Consider the following 17,798-nt stretch of genomic DNA (forward strand, 5'->3'; position numbering starts at 1 on the left):
CGAGAATACAATAAAACCTAGCGCTCTCAGCAGTGGCTGAACTGTTTAGGGCTTCATAAACGAGTTAACGGCGCAGATACACACCGAAAAACAGCGCAAATTCCGGTAACTTCCGTCTATGGGAGCTTTAAAAATCACTTTTTTTTTCTTCTTCTTCCCCCCCCCCCCCCCCCCACCAACAACACTGAATGTTTGTCTTTTGCAATATAGACACAGGAAAAACCAGCTATGCTATCACAACTTTCATCCCTCATACGCTCATACATGTGAAGGACTTTCCCTCTTTACAGGCGGCGGCGGGGGGGGGGGGGGGGGGGGGGGGTTCAACGCAAACAAACATACATACACCCACACGTACACTAACACATACGATTCAGGCAGAACTATAGCAGTCAAGTGGCCCTAAAAAAAACGCTCTACGGCCAGTTAAGTCGCTGTATACTGATAGCGTATCGTTGCTCTATGAATGGCTCTGTAAAGGTGAACGGTATAGTAACTCCATATGATGGCAGTCAGGTGTGGCTCTGAGCGGTGACAGCTAACCCCACAGCCAAAGAGGGCAAGTACATTAAGCCGGAGCCGGTCAGTGTGACCGTCCCCCCGTGTTCAGCTATTTCTACAAACCTCAAAGACGGCTGCTCTATAAAGGTACTATACAGTCGCTCTACGACACAGCTGATGCAGTCCAAAAACAAAGTGCATCAAGGCACGTATGAAACAGAGCGAGGCTCCTAAACACGACTTCACACATCACCATGGTCAAAAACGATAAAAACGGCGGTGGATTACGACGTGATCACCATATTTAAGTGGCCTCTGCTGCACTTTTTAGTCGGAATATTGTTGATAAGCCCCCTGTTCCCTCAGCAGCGAATGACTTTGAAGTTGGAACAGCATCAGTCAAAGGTTAACAGAGCTGAAGCAATTCATCGATTATTCGTCGATTGTCAACTATTTTGACAATCGATTAATCTGTTTGAAGCTTTTTTTCATTATTAAAACAAGATTTCTGATTGTTTTAGCTTCTTAAATGTGAATATTTCATGGGTACAAATTAGTATTTCCTGCACACGTTTTGCCTATTTCATTGGAACGAATTAGTATTTTGTGCACCACGTTTTGCCTATTATCCGGGAGGAACAAGTATTTCATGGGAACAAATTAGTATTTGTGAGAACAAATTAGTATTTTGTGAGAACAAATTAGTATTTTGTAAGAACAAATTAGCATTTCGTGGAAACAAATTAGTATTTCGTGCGCACGGTTTACCTATTTCGTGGGAACAAATTAGTATTTTGTGGGAACAAATTAGTATTTTGTGCAAACGTTTTGCCTATTTCGTGGGAACAAATTAGTATTTCTTGGGAACGGATTAGTATTTCGTGGGAACGAATTAGTATTTTGTAGGAACAATTAGCATTTCGTGGGAACAATTTACTATTTTGTGCACAAGTTTTGCCTATTTCGTGGGAACAAATTAGTATTTCGTGGGAACGGATTAGTATTTTGTAGGAACAATTAGCATTTCGTGGGAACAAATTACTATTTTGTGCACAAGTTTTGCCTATTTCGTGGGAACAAATTAGTATTTCGTGGGAACGGATTAGTATTTCGTGGGAACGGATTAGTATTTCGTGGGAACTGAATAGTATTTTGTGCGCACGTTTTACCTATTTTGTGGGAACAAATTAGTATTTTTGTGCTCACGTTTGACCTATTTTCTTCCATTCTTTGCTACGCATAACAAAGACATCATTAATCGTCATTTTGGTTTGTGTGGACAAAACAAGACATTCGAGAACATCATTTCCAGGTTTGACAAACACTGATCAACGTTTTTTCACATTTTCTGACACTTTATGGACCAGACGATTAATCGACTGCGAAAATAATCGTTAGTTGCCGCTCTAAAAGGTAATTTAGGCTTCCAACAGAAACAGGAAAAGACACTAACAGAACTACTCGCGAGGATAAAGATCTTTGTTGTGAGAACAGACGCAGAGAGCGCACACAAATTGTGATAAGTGTTAGTTTGGTGGAGAAGCCTCGGGGAGGATTTGTAGAGGTGAGCTTTGAAGTTAGAGAGCACAGGGAGAGGGTTGGGGGGGGTTCTGTTATAACATCAGTCTAAACCAGAGGTCGGAGTGGTTGATTGATCATAAGAGGAATCAACGGGACGCCAAACCAAATGCTGATTCATATTTTTTTTTACAGCTGTCACTACAGTACTAGTGTGTGTGTGAGCCAGATAGAATTAAACAGTAAATATTAGTTGAAACACTTCAGTCAATAAGAATTATAAAAAAATGCATGAATGTGTAATTTGGAGCTGCAGAAAACGGAACCAACATTCAGTTTCTGGCCATTTTTCTCTCCTCGTCTCGTGGTTTATCTTAAAAATCAAAAGGTTTTTGGCAATAAAAAATAAGTCCACATCAAAGTCTATCTCATTTTGGCAAGTAGATATAGTGCATAAATGAATTCAGATACTAGTTTTTTTTTTTTAACAGCTAACAACTTCCCATTCAAATGAAAACCTTAATATACTGTGTGTGTTTGGAATACTTATATCATCACTTCAGCAGTTAATACTTGACATTTTGTATACTTGATAAGTTCTTCTTTTTTTTTTTTCTGTTAAGTTTTCTTTTATAGCGGCTGTCGGTGGTCGAACGCTCTTCAGCCCCTTTTCAGAGAGGTGAGTGACGGAGGACGATGGAGGAGAGGACGTCCCACCGTCTGTCTGACCGACAGAGGCAAAGATGGACAAGACAAGACCTCCAACGCTCCGAGTTTGTGTGAGGCAGACATCTGTGACGATGACATTTGACACATCCTGTTTTCTCTTTCCTCTCTGGATGGTAGGAATGTGGTTTTGGAGGTAGGGGAGAGGGGCTTGTTTTCTTTTTCGTAAAATTATCTCCGATGATCCAGAAGGTTTACGACACCAACCGGTGTGTCTTCCTGCAAATGAAGGTTAACTGGCTGAGGACACAGAGGTCCGGCAGTCGTCACTAAAGCGGCAACAACTGGAAGCAAAGCTGGGTAGCGTGGCACTCGGGGGGGCTTCCGACTTGCTGTGATGGGAAGTCCCGTTATCACCTATGACTACATCACGGAAAGGGGGGCAGATGGTTTCAGGACCGGGGGGGGGAAAGGAGCTCGGGAAGGCTAAAGGGAGAGGACACGTGGGGGTAAATGAAATTAATGTAGTAGAGAGTGAACGTGGGGGCTGACAGCTGGATAAAGCAGGAGCAGCTGAATAAGCAGTAAAGTGTAGAGGGACGGACGGAAAGCGTGACCTCGCCCACAGTCCGATGTGTTTTCCTGAAGAGGAGGGGAAACAAAAAATGCAGCAGCTGTAATTTAAACACTGGATCTGATATTTCTTCCTCATGCTTGGTTGCTTCTCTCATCAACAACATTTGTACTGACATGCTTTTTTTGTATTTTGTGCGCACGTTTTACCTATTTCGTGGGAACGAATTACTATTTTGTGGGAACAAATTAGTATTCCGTTCACACATTTTACCTATTTCGTGGGAACAAATTAGTATTCCGTTCACACATTTTACCTATTTCGTGGGAACAAATTAGTATTCCGTTCACACATTTTACCTATTTCGTGGGAACAAATTAGTATTCCGTTCACACATTTTACCTATTTCGTCGGAACAAATTAATATCTCGTTCACACATTTTACCTATTTCGTGGTAACGAATTACTATTTTGTGGGAACGAATTAGTATTCCGTTCACACATTTTACCTATTTCATGGGAACAAATTACTATTTTGTGGGAACAAATTAGTATTACGTTCACACATTTTACCTATTTCGTGGGAACGAATTACTATTTTGTGGGAACAAATTAGTATTCCGTTCACACATTTTACCTATTTCGTCGGAACAAATTAGTATTTCGTTCACACATTTTACCTATTTCATGGGAACGAATTACTATTTTGTGGGAACAAATTAGTATTCCGTTCACACATTTTACCTATTTCGTGGGAACGAATTACTATTTTGTGGGAACGAATTAGTATTTCGTGCACATATTTTACCTATTTCGTCGGAACAAATTAGTATTCCGTATACACATTTTACCTATTTCGTCGGAACAAATTAGTATTTCGTTCACACATTTTACCTATTTCGTGGGAACGAATTACTATTTTGTGGGAACGAATTCGTATTCCGTTCACACATTTTACCTATTTCGTCGGAACAAATTAGTATTTCGTTCACACATTTTACCTATTTCGTGGGAACAAATTACTATTTCGTTGGAACAAATTAGTATTTCGTGCACACATTTTACATATTTCGTCGGAACAAATTAGTATTTCGTTCACACATTTTACGTATTTCGTGGGAACGAATTACTATTTTGTGGGAACGAATTAGTATTTCGTTCACACATTTTACCTATTTCTTGGGAACGAATTAGTATTTTGTGGGAACAAATTAGTATTTGTGGGAACAAATTAGTATTCCGTGCACACATTTTACCTATTTCGTCGGAACAAATTAGTATTTCGTGCATATGTTTTACCTATTTCGTAGGAACAAAGTATTATTTAGTGTGCCCGTTTTACCTATTTCGTGGGAACAATTAAGTATTTCTTGGGAACAAATTACTATTTCGTTGGAACAAATTAGTATTTCGTGCATATGTTTTACCTATTTCGTGGGAATTAATTAGTATTTCATGGGACCAAATTAGTATTTTGTGCACACGTTTAACCTATTTCTTGGGAACAAATTAGTATTTCGTGAACACATTTTACCAATTTCGTGGACAAATTTGACCTATATCATGGGAACTAATTAGTATTTCATTCGCACATTTTACCTATTTCATGGGAACAAATTACTATTTTGTGGGAGCGTATTATTTTGTGCGTATGTATTACCTATTTCGTCAGAACAAATTAGTATTTCGTGCGTACGTTTTACCTATTTCTTAGGAACAATTAAGTATTTTATGGCCACTAATTCATTCCCTTCTCTCCCCCATGTCATGTCAGTAAGGGGAACTCACTCCTTCTAACAAGTTTTTATATTTTAAATGACAGGAACGATTTGGCATTTTGCAAAAAAATACACATATAAGTGATTCTGATGCAACCTTGATGTTTGTAATATGTCATCTCAAAGCAGTTGCGTAAATGCCAAACTGCCTGTTTTGTTTTTGTTTGTGCTCAGTGACTTCTCTGTCAATAAATCTTACAGTCATGTTGTTGTCGAAGCAGGTGGAGGGTCCTTTTCGATAACGTGCCACAGCCATTTCTTCGCATGGATTATCCTCCTTATCTAAAGAGTGACTAGGTTAAGGAAAAATGTGCTTTGAATTTCTCCCTTTTTTATTTTATTTTTTTCGTTTTCTGCAGTGTGTCATCATTCGCACACACACACACACACACACACACACACACACACACACACACACACGAGATGATGTAAATGACCATAATTCACACTGCCTTGAACCTTGAAATGGCCTTGAAATGGCTGTGAAACTTATGTTTTTCTGCAGGTATGCTAATGAGGAGATATCGATCTAGCGATCCTTTCCCGCTTCAAGCCCAATTTATACTCCTGCGTAAAGTGCTCTGCGTAGGCTACGCAGAGTCCTCTGCGTCGACGCAGAACCTGCTGTAGAGTCTCTGCGTCGTCTCCGGCTGCACGGAATATTTTTAAGTGTCCGTCACTCCGTCAAGGGACAACGGAGACGGCAAGAGCTGCGATTGGTCCTCAGGACCGGCCGAGCGAAGCTGCTCTGTGCCGGCTCACAGTGAGCACCGAGCGTCCACAGACGCGGAGCTGATCCCAACGCCGGTTTCCCAACGAAACCAACGCCGCTGCCGAACTATAAATACGTCATATCTTAACACACACAGCACATGTTTAGACACTAAATGGCCAATTTCTCGCCTCAAATTATCTTAAAACTGCGTTCCGTCACACAGAAAAGTGAGAAACGGCCGCTGTTTCAACAACAACAGTCTTTCTCTCTCTCTTTCTCTCTCGGACGCCATTGCTCACTGTAGCCAAAAGCACAACAACCTTGCGCAGCGACCCCTACTGATCGGGCGGGAAATTGCAGCGCCTATCCGTCACCACGACGCAGAAGTATAAAGGCTCGAGTGGTCTACGTGGTGACGCAGACGGATAACGCATTACGCAGTCGGAGAAGTATAATGTGGCCTTCAGCTGGTGCACAAAGTGAAAAAGGATACACTCCTCCTCCTCCTGCGACAGCTTCTCTATCTCACAGGTGTTGCACGGAATCTTCTCTGCCACCACAAATAGTAAGTTGGTGTTGTTTATCCTCTTGGCGTGAATCAGCCTGCAGAGAGAGAGAGAGAGAGAGCGAGAGAGAGAGAGAGAGAGAGACAACTCAACAAAGCCCTCTGCTTGCTTACATCACGGGCTCATTTGCTAATGGATCAGCGAGATTTATGACACAGGCTTTTAAGGCTCATTTAGCTGATGATAAGATCGTTTCATTAAAGCTGATATGTGTTAATCATTAGTTCCAATAGACGGATCCTCTGATCTCTCTGTGTATCCATCACAGTACGAGTCTTTGTGGTACATAGGTGTGAGCACATGCTTGTGTATTTGTGTGTGTGTGTGTGTGTGTTTGTGTGTGTGCAGACCTGGAGCAGTTGCCACAGTCTTGCAGGATGTTATAGGAGCTGCTGAGATTACTTAAGTAGTACTGGGTCTGGATCATTACGCAACTCCGCTCTTTGGTATCGATTCCCTCTGCGTCGACCTCATCTGCAGCATCACAAAGTGCACAGGCAAACAAGTGTCACTGATTAAAAACTTCTGATTCTGGCAAGAAAAAAAAGGAAAATTACCAGTTGAACACTTAGAATCACATTTTTTAGCAGATCAATGATTTTTGTCAAACGACTGCAGAGTTTATTTAAAAACGGCAAGTGTCACCGACAAGCGAGAGAATGCAGGGCAACACTTTCAGTGACAATCATTGAATGCCCTTTAATGCACCAACCTCTGACGAACCAGCTGTGATAAGCCAGTCCATATATGAACTGTTGAAACAGGGACCTGTGGAGACACATTAGAGGTCAATGAGAGATTGTTAAATGCAAATATGTGGCTTGAGGCTATAAATGTTGAACATTTTGATAGTACTGACTTAAAGGTGCCATATGTAAGAATGTGGCCAAAAACGGTTACTACATTCAAATCGAAAATACCGAGGTCTTTTAGGTTTCATTTTCTGACGTAACTGGCAACCCCGTGGTTGCTCGGCAGCTGAGACTCTACTGACTGCAATGAGCGGTAGACGGCGGTAGGTGGCGCCACATGCCAAAACATGATTTCAAAACATTTTGCAGTTTGCAAAATATTTTTTTTTCAAGCAAATATTTTGTCTGTACTGTTGTTGTTGGTGAGTTCAGTTTGTTATATGAACATTATTCCTGAGTCTCTGTGACATATTAGGAGGATTTTATGATTTATTACATAATGCACCTTTAACAATTTCCATTTCTTCAATTCCATTTCTTCAATTTCATGTTGTGACATCAAAACATGGGAATTAATGGTAAATTATAAAATGAATTCGCTGTTTTGCAACAACAACAATGAATCAGTTACGAATTTCGTTAAACAGTTTATTCAAGTGTGTTTAGTTTATTAGTTTAGTTGAGAAAAACCAGGTCTATACTAGAGTTAGCTTAAAAGCTAATTCACATCTGTGGTCCCTGGGCAGGGAGTTAAAAGACAATAAAACTCATACTTAACATTACCGAGAAAACATCATAAAAAAACACATCATAAATGTGGTTTTCTATATACATAAAACAGACAAATACCTATTTATAAGATAAGTTAAGTCTTACCAAGCAGCTGCTGATGTCCACCAAGCCACGTTTACAAAATCTGCAATCGTAGGCTGCAGACACAAAGAATTGTGAACAAGAATTAAGTGTAAACACATGACAATAATTCTGCCTCCTTTGTTTGTTCCATTATGTTCATTGAAGTTGAAGATCTTACCACAAAGACTCCTCTGCGCGCCGCTCCGGCTTCACTGTTGGGCATCCGCTCACACACAGACTGGTAGTCGAATGACTGCTTGCGATTGTAGAAGGAATTGTTGTAGAGGGCGTACATCAGGTAGGGGTCAACGTCGCTGAAGAACATTCCCACCTGGAGAGGAAATAGAAACAGTTCAGTTTATATTTGGTATTATAAAGGTTAGAGGGGGGGACATAAAAAAAATTAATTCTCCAGCCTCACCTTGTTCCATTCGTCCTTCTGATTAGACATGATCAGGAATCCACCGTCGTCTATCAAGTAACACAACAGATCCTGCACACAGAAGGCAAAAATTAACTCTGGAAACGTTTAGCAGGTTGACACATTTTTATAATAAAGCGCCTTAAAAACGGGTGCTTACATCACTGTTGGCTTCACAGTCCATTTCACAGCCCCTGTTTGGTCCGCACTGCCACAGAGAAACACATCATCACACGTTGTCGTCATGCAATTTAACAAATGAGTGTCTTGTCAGCACTTTTCAGGTGTTTTTTTGAACATTTTAGTGTCATTTTAATTAGTATTTTGTATATACAGCATATATATATTACCGTATTGGAGCCTTGGCGGTTGTCTGTATGGTTACTGGCGAGGATCTTGAACTTTTCCGTCCAGGCTTCGAGGTCTAGTTTCACTCCAACCACTAAAATACACATAAAGGCACCAAAAAAACAACACAACACCTCAACACAAACATCTAATCATCGCTCCACTACTCTGAGGCGCTCTCTGTAACATCTTCTGGAGTAGGAGTTCTGTCTCACCCGCAGGTTTGATGTTTTTTCCTCCTATTGCGATCTCCACAGCTGTGCTGACCAGGATCCCAATGGTGTCATTTTCTGGGTTCAGCAGCTCATCCCTGGCTAAACCAGGGAAAGAAATCGAGAGAGGAGTAGGAGGAGGAGGAGGAGGAGGAGGAGGAGGGAGAAGAGTGGGGAGCATTTAGAGACAAAGAGCCACAGCATTATAGAGACGAGATATAAACCCCAGCACTGAGAGCATCATTCACCTGTTCGATAAGGTGCTCTGAAGATGTAACCCTTGTTGTCAAGACTACGCCGGTAATAGCTGGCGTTAAAAGGCTCAGGGTCTTCTTCCCAGGTTTCTGCGGCCCTGAGATTTAAGAGCAACAGACACTGCAATGTGAAACGTGCGAGCCTCCAACGCTGTCCTACATGTTTGTTAAACATCAAGTCTTCACAACAAAGTGGGAAACGTATCAGAACTACAGCTTTGGGTGAAGGCGCACTCACTTGTTTGGAAACACTCTCGTTATGCCTCCATCAGTCGCTGCAAACACGGCTAAGAAGCCATATCTGAATGTCAAGGGTGGAGAGAAAGAAACGAGACGCAGGCTTGAAAATGTGAAACCTCGGTGAGTCTAAAACTTCAGCCGAGCGCTCGCCGACACTCACGTGTTCAAGTCTTTGTTCTTCCACACTTTCTCCACCAGCTGCCTGATGATGCCAGTGTCCAGAATCAGGTTATGAAGGAGCAAATTGTCACCTGAATATAAAGAGGATATTAAGACACTCTAGAGAACATGATCAGTCATATGTAACCATGATGGTGCAGACAACTCATCCCTGAACACAGCAAACAAAACAAAGCTGCACCAGTTTAAGAGAATTTGAAATGCACTCTGTGGATATTAATATGTAAGGCTACATATTATTATATTATTATTCCCACAGTGTTAAAAATTACCAGCAGAAGACATGTAGCAGTAGCACTGCTACTACTACTACTATAGTAACAGTACTAGCAGTAGCTACTATAGTAACAGTAGCAATAGTAGTAGTACTGCTACTACTACTATAGTAGCAGTAGCAGTAGTAGTAGTAGTAGCAGCAGCAGCAATACTACTACTATTGCTACTGTTACTATAGTAGCAATAGCTGCTTTGCTAGTAGTAGTACTGCTACTACTAATATAGTAACAGTAATAGTACTGCTGCTGCTACTACTACTACTGTTACTATAGTAGCAGCTACTATAGTAACATAGTAGCTATTGCTACTATAGTAACAGTAGCAATAGTAGTAGAACTGCTACTGCTACTACCACTATAGTAACACTAGTAGTAGGAGTAGCAGCAGCAGTACTACTACTATAGTAAGAGTAGCAATAGTAGTAGTATTGCAACTGCTGCTACTGTAGTAGCAGTAGCAATAGTAGTAGTACTGCTACTACTACTATAGTAACAGTAGTAGTAGTACTAATAGTAGTAATGCTGCTACTGTAGTAGCAATAGCAATAGTAGTAGTACTGCTACTGCTACTACAATAACAATAGTAGCAATAGCAGTACTACTACTATTGCTAGCAATAGCTACTATAGTAACAGTAGCAATAGTAGTAGTACTAATAGTAGTAGTGCTGCTATTGTAGTAGCAATAGTGCTGCTACTGCTACTACTACTACTATAGTAACAGTAGTAGTAGTAGCAGCAGCATCAGCAGTATTACTATTGCTACTGTAACTATAGTAGCAGTAACAATAGTAGTAGTATTGCTGCTGCTGCTACTACTACTATAGTAACAGTAGTAGTAGTAGCAGCAGCAGCAACAGCACTACTACTATTGCTACTGTTACTATAGTAGTAGTACTGCTACTGTAGTAGCAATAGTGCTGCTACTGCTACTACTACTATAGTAACAGTAGTAGTAGCAGCAGCATCAGCAGTATTACTATTGCTACTGTTACTATAGTAGCAGTAGCAATAGTAGTAGTACTGCTACTACTACTATAGTAACAGTAGTAGTAGTAGCAGCAGCAGCAACAGCACTACTACTATTGCTACTGTTACTATAGTAGTAGTACTGCTACTGCAGTAGCAATAGTAGTAATACTGCTACTACGGCTGCTACTGCTACTGCAGATAATTTTTCTTTAAATTTCATGTTTGTAAAACAGTAAAATTTTCCTACAATTTACCTAATTTCAACAAATGTCATTAAGACCAACAGCACACATGAGTATGTCCTGAAATTCTTCTCAACTTGTCACCATGTCAGTCTGGGCCCAAAGAAGATAAACTAAAAACACCAGCACTATTTGCTCAAAGATTAGAGTAAACGAGGATTATATTCAGGACTATTATAGATTATCTGAAGATTAATATACATTTCAGTAGTCGAGCAAGTATTTAAGACAGCTGGATGATGAATGCAGGATTGATTCAAAGTAAATTACAGTTTTGTCATATTATGTCACCAGTGCAGCAGTTCTGCTCAGATAGAAACAATGTGGTAGAGAGAATCTGATCTTCTCGTGAAAGTTTTTTGTTTGCACAAAAAGGCAAATATCATTTCAAAAATAAGAATATATATTTGTTTTCCGGCTGAATAGAAATGAACCCACATTGTTTGGAGTCCGGCGTCACCTTCTCCATGAGAGCAATGAAGTTGAGCAGGAACTCGGTGTTGTTGTTGGACAGTTCCAGTTCATTGCAGTACTCCCTGAGGAGCAGACGAGGCGTTTAAACTCATAGAGAGAGAAGGTAAAAACAAATCTGTACACACTTTCATTTACACACTGGGTCTGCCTCGTGCTTTGCCAATATCATTCTTTCCCTTTATAAAGGAAAAACATCCTTTATCAAGAAAGCGTGACAGAGGGGGAAGCATGAAACTAGGGGCTGAACAATTAATTGAAATTAAATCAAATTCTGCTATTGTCAAATCCCAATATTCCTTAAAATACTGTGTCAAATTAACATTTTAAATTAAATATTGTGGCCTATAATATGGCACACAATATGCAAACATTCCCATTCCCCCATTTCAGTCTAAATAATCGCATTTATATTAAATTTTAGCGCCGTGCAAAAGGTTAACGCATGACACGTTTCCATGACGACTGACTGGAAAAAGATGCGAATGACGTCATGTTTAGGGTGCCGCGACACCGGAGTCCAGGCACCGTTTACCAGTTAGCTCCATGGATGTATTATATGAACTGGATAGAGCTCCGCCCCCTCTGCCTTGAAGACAATTTTTACATGGTGGCCACTGTGGGTACTGCAACAGAAAACCCCATGGAGCCCAAAAAGCAAATTTCCCATTGACCGCAATAGTAAAAGAGACGCCTGTAAAAGTGTCCACAGGACACCTCGAAACATGGACACGGGCTTTTATAGATCTTTATATGCTAGTGACACTAATGCACATGCTCTATGGGTCCCATAACCCGGAAAAATAAACGCGGAAGTCAAAAACTTTTTTGGGCATATGAGCTGGATGAGCAGCTTCATAGGAATGAACGGAAGCAAGGGGCGGTGCTCTATCCAGTTCATATAATACATCCATGGTTAGCTCCGTTAGCTGCATTAGCTCCTTTTAGCGCCCGTTAGCGCGTCTACAGTGGAACTGGAGCGGTCTGTTTATTAAAGCGGAACTAGACCGGAAGTTCCTATTATCGCTGTTTTTTTGGTGTGTATCTGCGTCATTACCTTGTTTATGAAGCCTGACGGTTCGAAACAAACAGTTCAGCCACTGCTGAGAACGTTGTGTTTTATTGTAATCTCGGGTCTCAACGAGATCACTGAAAATCCCGTAATAGTTACGTAAGCAGCGGTTCTCCTGAACAACCGATCGTCCTCCTCCAGGCGGTAGTCCGTGCACATCCGGTTACGTACATTAAACCGCAGAAGAAGAATAACGTCCATTGTGGAGGTGTTTCACCAGCGACAGTGTTCTGACTCTGGGTCTGACTCCGGTTTAAAGTCATAAAGGGACTGCGGCGGGGAGTCGTGACGAAGCTATTTTTAAACACTGGTAAAACAATGTTTTGATAATGAGGAGCAGTGCATCTGCCGTTCCAGAGGGGGGCGCTGCGCTTCTGAGAACGGATGTGCTGGATAGTACTGGCCAATCACAAGACTCTGTCTTCTGGGGGTGAAAGTTCACTCTGAAACATCGCGGCTGAAAAACACTGTCAGAAAAGAGGATTTCTATCGGCTAGTTTACAGAAACTAGGAGGTTTTTGACCATAAAAACAAGTTAATATATGTAAGTAGACCTCCATAACTAACATTTATGTGCAACAGGACCACTCTATGTCACCTTTAAACTAAAAGAGCAGCGCTACAAATAACCAGCGTACCTGTGTAACTGCGTATGTGTGTCTCTGTTTTTAAAGTTTAGCGTTACTTTAGAGACTCATCTTAACAACCGGGAGTCACGTAAACATGACGTCACGCGCGTCTTTTCCCGGTCAGTCGTCGTGGTGTTGACGTTTGACAGCACCATTATATTTACATAAAATCGTTCAGCCCTACATGAAACCATACACACGTTACTTGATGCCGTCGTGTGCAGCATGCATCATGTGCAGGTTATGTTTTTAAATGTACTAAAACACCAATCCGACACACACAAAAATGTGCAAAGCACAGGCAGCACAATGAGAGAGAGAGAGATTTTATCAGCACGTTTCGAAATTGAAGCCAGAGAATATGAAGATTTGATAACAAATCAGAACATGCACGGCGGATTTTTCCTCCATCGATCGTCCAATTTACTTTCAACAAAGTGAAAAACCCCTAAATGTCACATGAACACACACAGTTGCAACATGCACAGCAACTTGAATGTGTCTTCAGTACTTTTGTTATGATAAAGGGTAAGGATATGTCTCTGGTAACAAATAATCCTGTTAAGAAAACACACGTCCCTACAGTCATTAACATCACAACAATTCCGGAAAGCACACGATAGATTACAGAAGGCTGAATGTGGAGTGGAAAACTAAAAAAAAACGAAAAAAGACAAATACTGTGCTTTAAAAGACGTGAGGAGAAGACCAAAAACAACGACAAAAACGAATGACCATCACTGACAGAAAACGTTCACACACACAGGGCTACCTGGGAGCAATGAATACATGTCCTTCAGACTCAAAACTGTTTGGCAGCAGTGATTCAAAATCTGCAACAGAAAGGGGAAGATTATCCAGGAAGAGCAGTGGGCAGATCAGCGGGGAGTGGCGAGTAAACAGCAGCTGTTCTTCAGAGGTGCGGGGACGCAGAAGGGAGTTTACCATAGCAACACTGAGGTATCATGGGAACACTAGCGTTAGCCAATATGGTGCCTAAAATGGAACCTGACTCTCAATGAATGACTGTTTGTTTGTATTCACAAGCACTCACATCTTTTTTTTCCACTTTGTCAACAAAGAGTTTCAGATTGATTTTTGATTCAAATTTTTTTGGGGGGATATCTGAGAACTGACTCGACCAGACCTGACGTGTCAGGAAGCGAGTTCTCAGACACTTTGTCTCATAATGAGTGCTTTCTTTTTTTTTTGGGGATCAGGCAGGCATCAACATGGCCAACTATTGCAGGGGGGGTGGTGGGGGTGGTGGTGTGAGTGAAGGTCCTGATGGAATTGGTCACCCCTCAGACTGGCAGGGGACAGGGCCAGAGAGACACAACAATCATAGGAAATGCATTGCATTGTGAAGGGCATGTCGAAAGGGCAACTGCATTTTCATCCATCACAGACAAAATAGACACAAGCGTCATAAAAGCCTCAACAGGTGTGTCACTGTTATTATCTCATGGTGCCATGACTTTTAGAGCTAAAACAAAAAAAATAGAGTGCCCAGGTAGTTTTCCGCCCACAATGCCGTGCACGTTCCAGGGTCGAGGTTACCGCGGATAAGTGTTGGAGCCGTGCCCCTGGTGGTCTGAGGGGTGAGGGAGGGAGGGAGGGAGACAAGCTGATGGAGACGGGGGAGAGTACAGAGGGACGACACAGGAGTCGGGCGGTGCACTTGAGCAGCGCCCTGGTGCCTGACGACATGGGGAGAACCTGGATGGGCAGGACACAGCTCAGCAGCAGCAGCAGTAGTAGGGTCAGTAGGGTCAAGTCTGCTGGCTGCAACACCTCCAGTTATAGAAGAAAATACTACATAACAATCATCAGAAGTGCTTTTTTTAATTATATGAATCAGTAAATATATTATTACATTTACAACAAAAAAGTGTCTACAAGGTACGCTGGTTTACTGTAGCAGTAGTTCTATATTATTTCCTGATATATTTGGCAATAAAAAATATGATAACTGAGTGTGTGTGCTTTCCTATATTTGGAAAAAACATTAAACAAGTAAAAATCTTTTAATGTACACTACCGTTCAAATGGCTGGGGTCACTTAGAAATGTCACTTTTTTCAATGGATATAACATTAAATGGATCAGAAATAGAAAAAAATAGCTGCAAATGTCTGGTTTTTAATGGAACTATTGCAGTGTCCGTAGAAAGTATGTATTCCTATAGTTAGCGCTGAAGATTTTTCAGTTATGGTAATGCATGATAAGGATCGTAAAGGCTAACATTATACAAACACAGTGCAACCTCATAAGGCACAACGCAAAGGTGCCAAATGTTTTTTGATGAAAGTCAGCTCACTGTCAAAGTGCATCAGGGCAAATGGATCTTTTCCTGAATTAAAAAAATTAATTATTATTATTCCTTAAGAGATTTGCAAATATTTCAAACGGATCCTTGTTCAGGGCGATGTCGACTATTATGATGGTGAATTACAAGTCATTCAGAGATACTTTTTGTTTTTGAGAAGAAAGTCAGCTCACTGTCAAAGTGCACTAGAGCAAATGGATCATTTCCTGAATTTCAAAAATTCCTTAAAATTATTCCTTAAGAGGTTTGCAAATATTTTCGATGGATCCTTGTTCAGGGTGATGCCGACTATTATGAATGTAAATTTCAAGTCATTCCGAGATACTTTTTGTTTTTGAGAAGAAAATCAGCTCACTGTCAAAGTGCATCAGGGCAAATGGATCATTTCCTGAATTTCAAAAAATCATTAAAATTATTCCTTAAAAGGTTTGCAAATATTTTCAACTGATCCTTGTTCAGGGCGATGGCGACTATTATGATGGTAAATTACAAGTCATTCAGAGATACTTTTTGTTTTTGAGAAGAAAATCAGCTCACTGTCAAAGTGCATCAGGGCAAATGGATCATTTCCTGAATTTCAAAAATTCATTAAAATTATTCCTTAAGAGGTTTGCATATATTTTCCATGGATCCTTGTTCAGGGCGACGGCGACTATTATGACCGTAAATTTCAAGTCATTCCGAGATACTTTTTGTTTTCGAGAAGAAAGTCAGCTCACTGTCAAAGTGCATCAGGGCAAATGGATCATTTCATGAATTTCAAAAATTCATTAAAATTATTCCTTAAGAGGTTTGCATATATTTTCCATGGATCCTTGTTCAGGGCGACGGCGACTATTATGACCGTAAATTTCAAGTCATTCCGAGATACTTTTTGTTTTTGAGAAGAAAGTCAGCTCACTGTCAAAGTGCATCAGGGCAAAAGGATAATTTCCTGAATTTCAAAAATTCATTAAAATTATTCCTTAAGAGGCTTTCAAATATTTTTGACTGATCCTTGTTCAGGGCGATGCCGATTATTATGATGGTAAATTTCAAGTAATTCCGTGATACTTTTTGTTTTGCTGATGAGCCGTTGCCTGCCTGCCTGGTGCAGCATGATAAATCAGTAAAAATTGAAATTCCTCTAAAAAACTTGAAAATCAAGGATGCACACCATCAGGTCATACTCAACCCATATCCAGAGATATGCCTCACACAGATGCAACTTGCATTATAGACAGATATGTACATAGGCGTATAGAGGCCCATTTCCAGCAACCGTCTCTCCAGTGTTCTAATGGTACATTGTGTTTGCTAATCGCGTTAGAAGTCTATTAGATGATTTGAAAACCAATTATGTTAGCTGAAAACTGTTTTGCTGGTTCTAAAAATCATTATTTCTCATCTTGTCAATGTCTTGACTATATGTTCTATTCATTTTGCAACTCTTTGGATGAATAAAAGTGTGACTTTTAATGGAAAACACAAAAAGAATTGTATAGGTGACCCCAAACTTTTGAACGGTAGTGTATGTGGAGCTGTATAGCAATCTCACAAGGGAATTTTGTCTGTCAATGTGTGAGCTCTGATCTTAAAAAATGTGTTCATACATTTATGATCTATTGACACTGTAAGAAAAAAGAAAGAGACAGCGAAGAGTTAAAGAGAAAGGATGGCGTAGAAGGGAGGTGAGAAAAGGAGGAAAAACGTGGACACAGACAGACAGAGAGTGAGAGAGAAGGCAGACACAACCCATTTGGAGCTACAGTATCTACAGAGGAGGACAAAACCAGGAGAGGTGGACAACACACGTTTTTTAACATAGAACATGAATATTTGTCATCCTTGGGTGCAGTAGGTTATTTTTGTTTTGTTTCTGGAGCAGCAGCTACGTGGTGAGGAGGGTGAGCTTTGGGGGTGGAGGAGCCATCGTGAGAGATGTGGGATCTGAGCTGCAGCGAGAGGGTGAAGAGGAAGAGGAGGAAGAGAGAGGAGGGAAAATAAGAGGAGGAAGAGGAGGAGGAGGAGGAGGAGGAGGAGGGTCCTAAAGGCAAGACGGGCAGGAACAGAGACAAGCAGGCTAGGACAGGTGGGGTTAGGAGGGAGGGCAGCAGGAGGAGGTGTGGGAGGGAGGAGGCAGCGGTAGGGGTTAGGAAGTAAAGGTAGGGAACGTGGACCAATATGGAGTATACTTGCCCGCGATGTATAGCCCTGTGTGGATCCATCAGAGAAGGAGAGAGCAAGAAAAGAAACAGGGGATTGGGTGGGAAGGAGGGATCACAGACAATATTTTATTCAATTACTGTTT

The 17,798-nt window shown here is 40.9% G+C and overlaps 1 protein-coding gene across 1 annotated transcript in view; it reads right to left on the reverse strand.

Annotated features, from left to right (window-relative positions):
• Nucleotides 1-3,204: 3,204 nt before the first annotated feature.
• The window catches only part of cacna2d2a (calcium channel, voltage-dependent, alpha 2/delta subunit 2a), a gene marked incomplete at both ends in the record, with an annotated part of 211,852 nt that continues 197,258 nt past the window's right edge, over nt 3,205-17,798 (reverse strand). The window contains 16 exons of the mRNA XM_083892588.1: nt 3,205-3,327; nt 5,237-5,319; nt 6,246-6,355; nt 6,669-6,792; nt 7,031-7,086; nt 7,887-7,939; nt 8,044-8,196; nt 8,287-8,358; nt 8,447-8,494; nt 8,637-8,728; nt 8,850-8,948; nt 9,095-9,198; nt 9,339-9,401; nt 9,501-9,591; nt 11,447-11,544; nt 13,953-14,135. Of these exons, the coding sequence (XP_083748714.1) occupies nt 3,205-3,327; nt 5,237-5,319; nt 6,246-6,355; nt 6,669-6,792; nt 7,031-7,086; nt 7,887-7,939; nt 8,044-8,196; nt 8,287-8,358; nt 8,447-8,494; nt 8,637-8,728; nt 8,850-8,948; nt 9,095-9,198; nt 9,339-9,401; nt 9,501-9,591; nt 11,447-11,544; nt 13,953-14,135 (1,552 nt within the window). The remainder of the gene's footprint in view (nt 3,328-5,236; nt 5,320-6,245; nt 6,356-6,668; nt 6,793-7,030; nt 7,087-7,886; nt 7,940-8,043; nt 8,197-8,286; nt 8,359-8,446; nt 8,495-8,636; nt 8,729-8,849; nt 8,949-9,094; nt 9,199-9,338; nt 9,402-9,500; nt 9,592-11,446; nt 11,545-13,952; nt 14,136-17,798) is intronic.

This window comes from Microchirus variegatus (assembly GCF_963457635.1).
Source record: "Microchirus variegatus genome assembly, chromosome: 7".
Classification (NCBI taxonomy): domain Eukaryota; kingdom Metazoa; phylum Chordata; class Actinopteri; order Pleuronectiformes; family Soleidae; genus Microchirus; species Microchirus variegatus.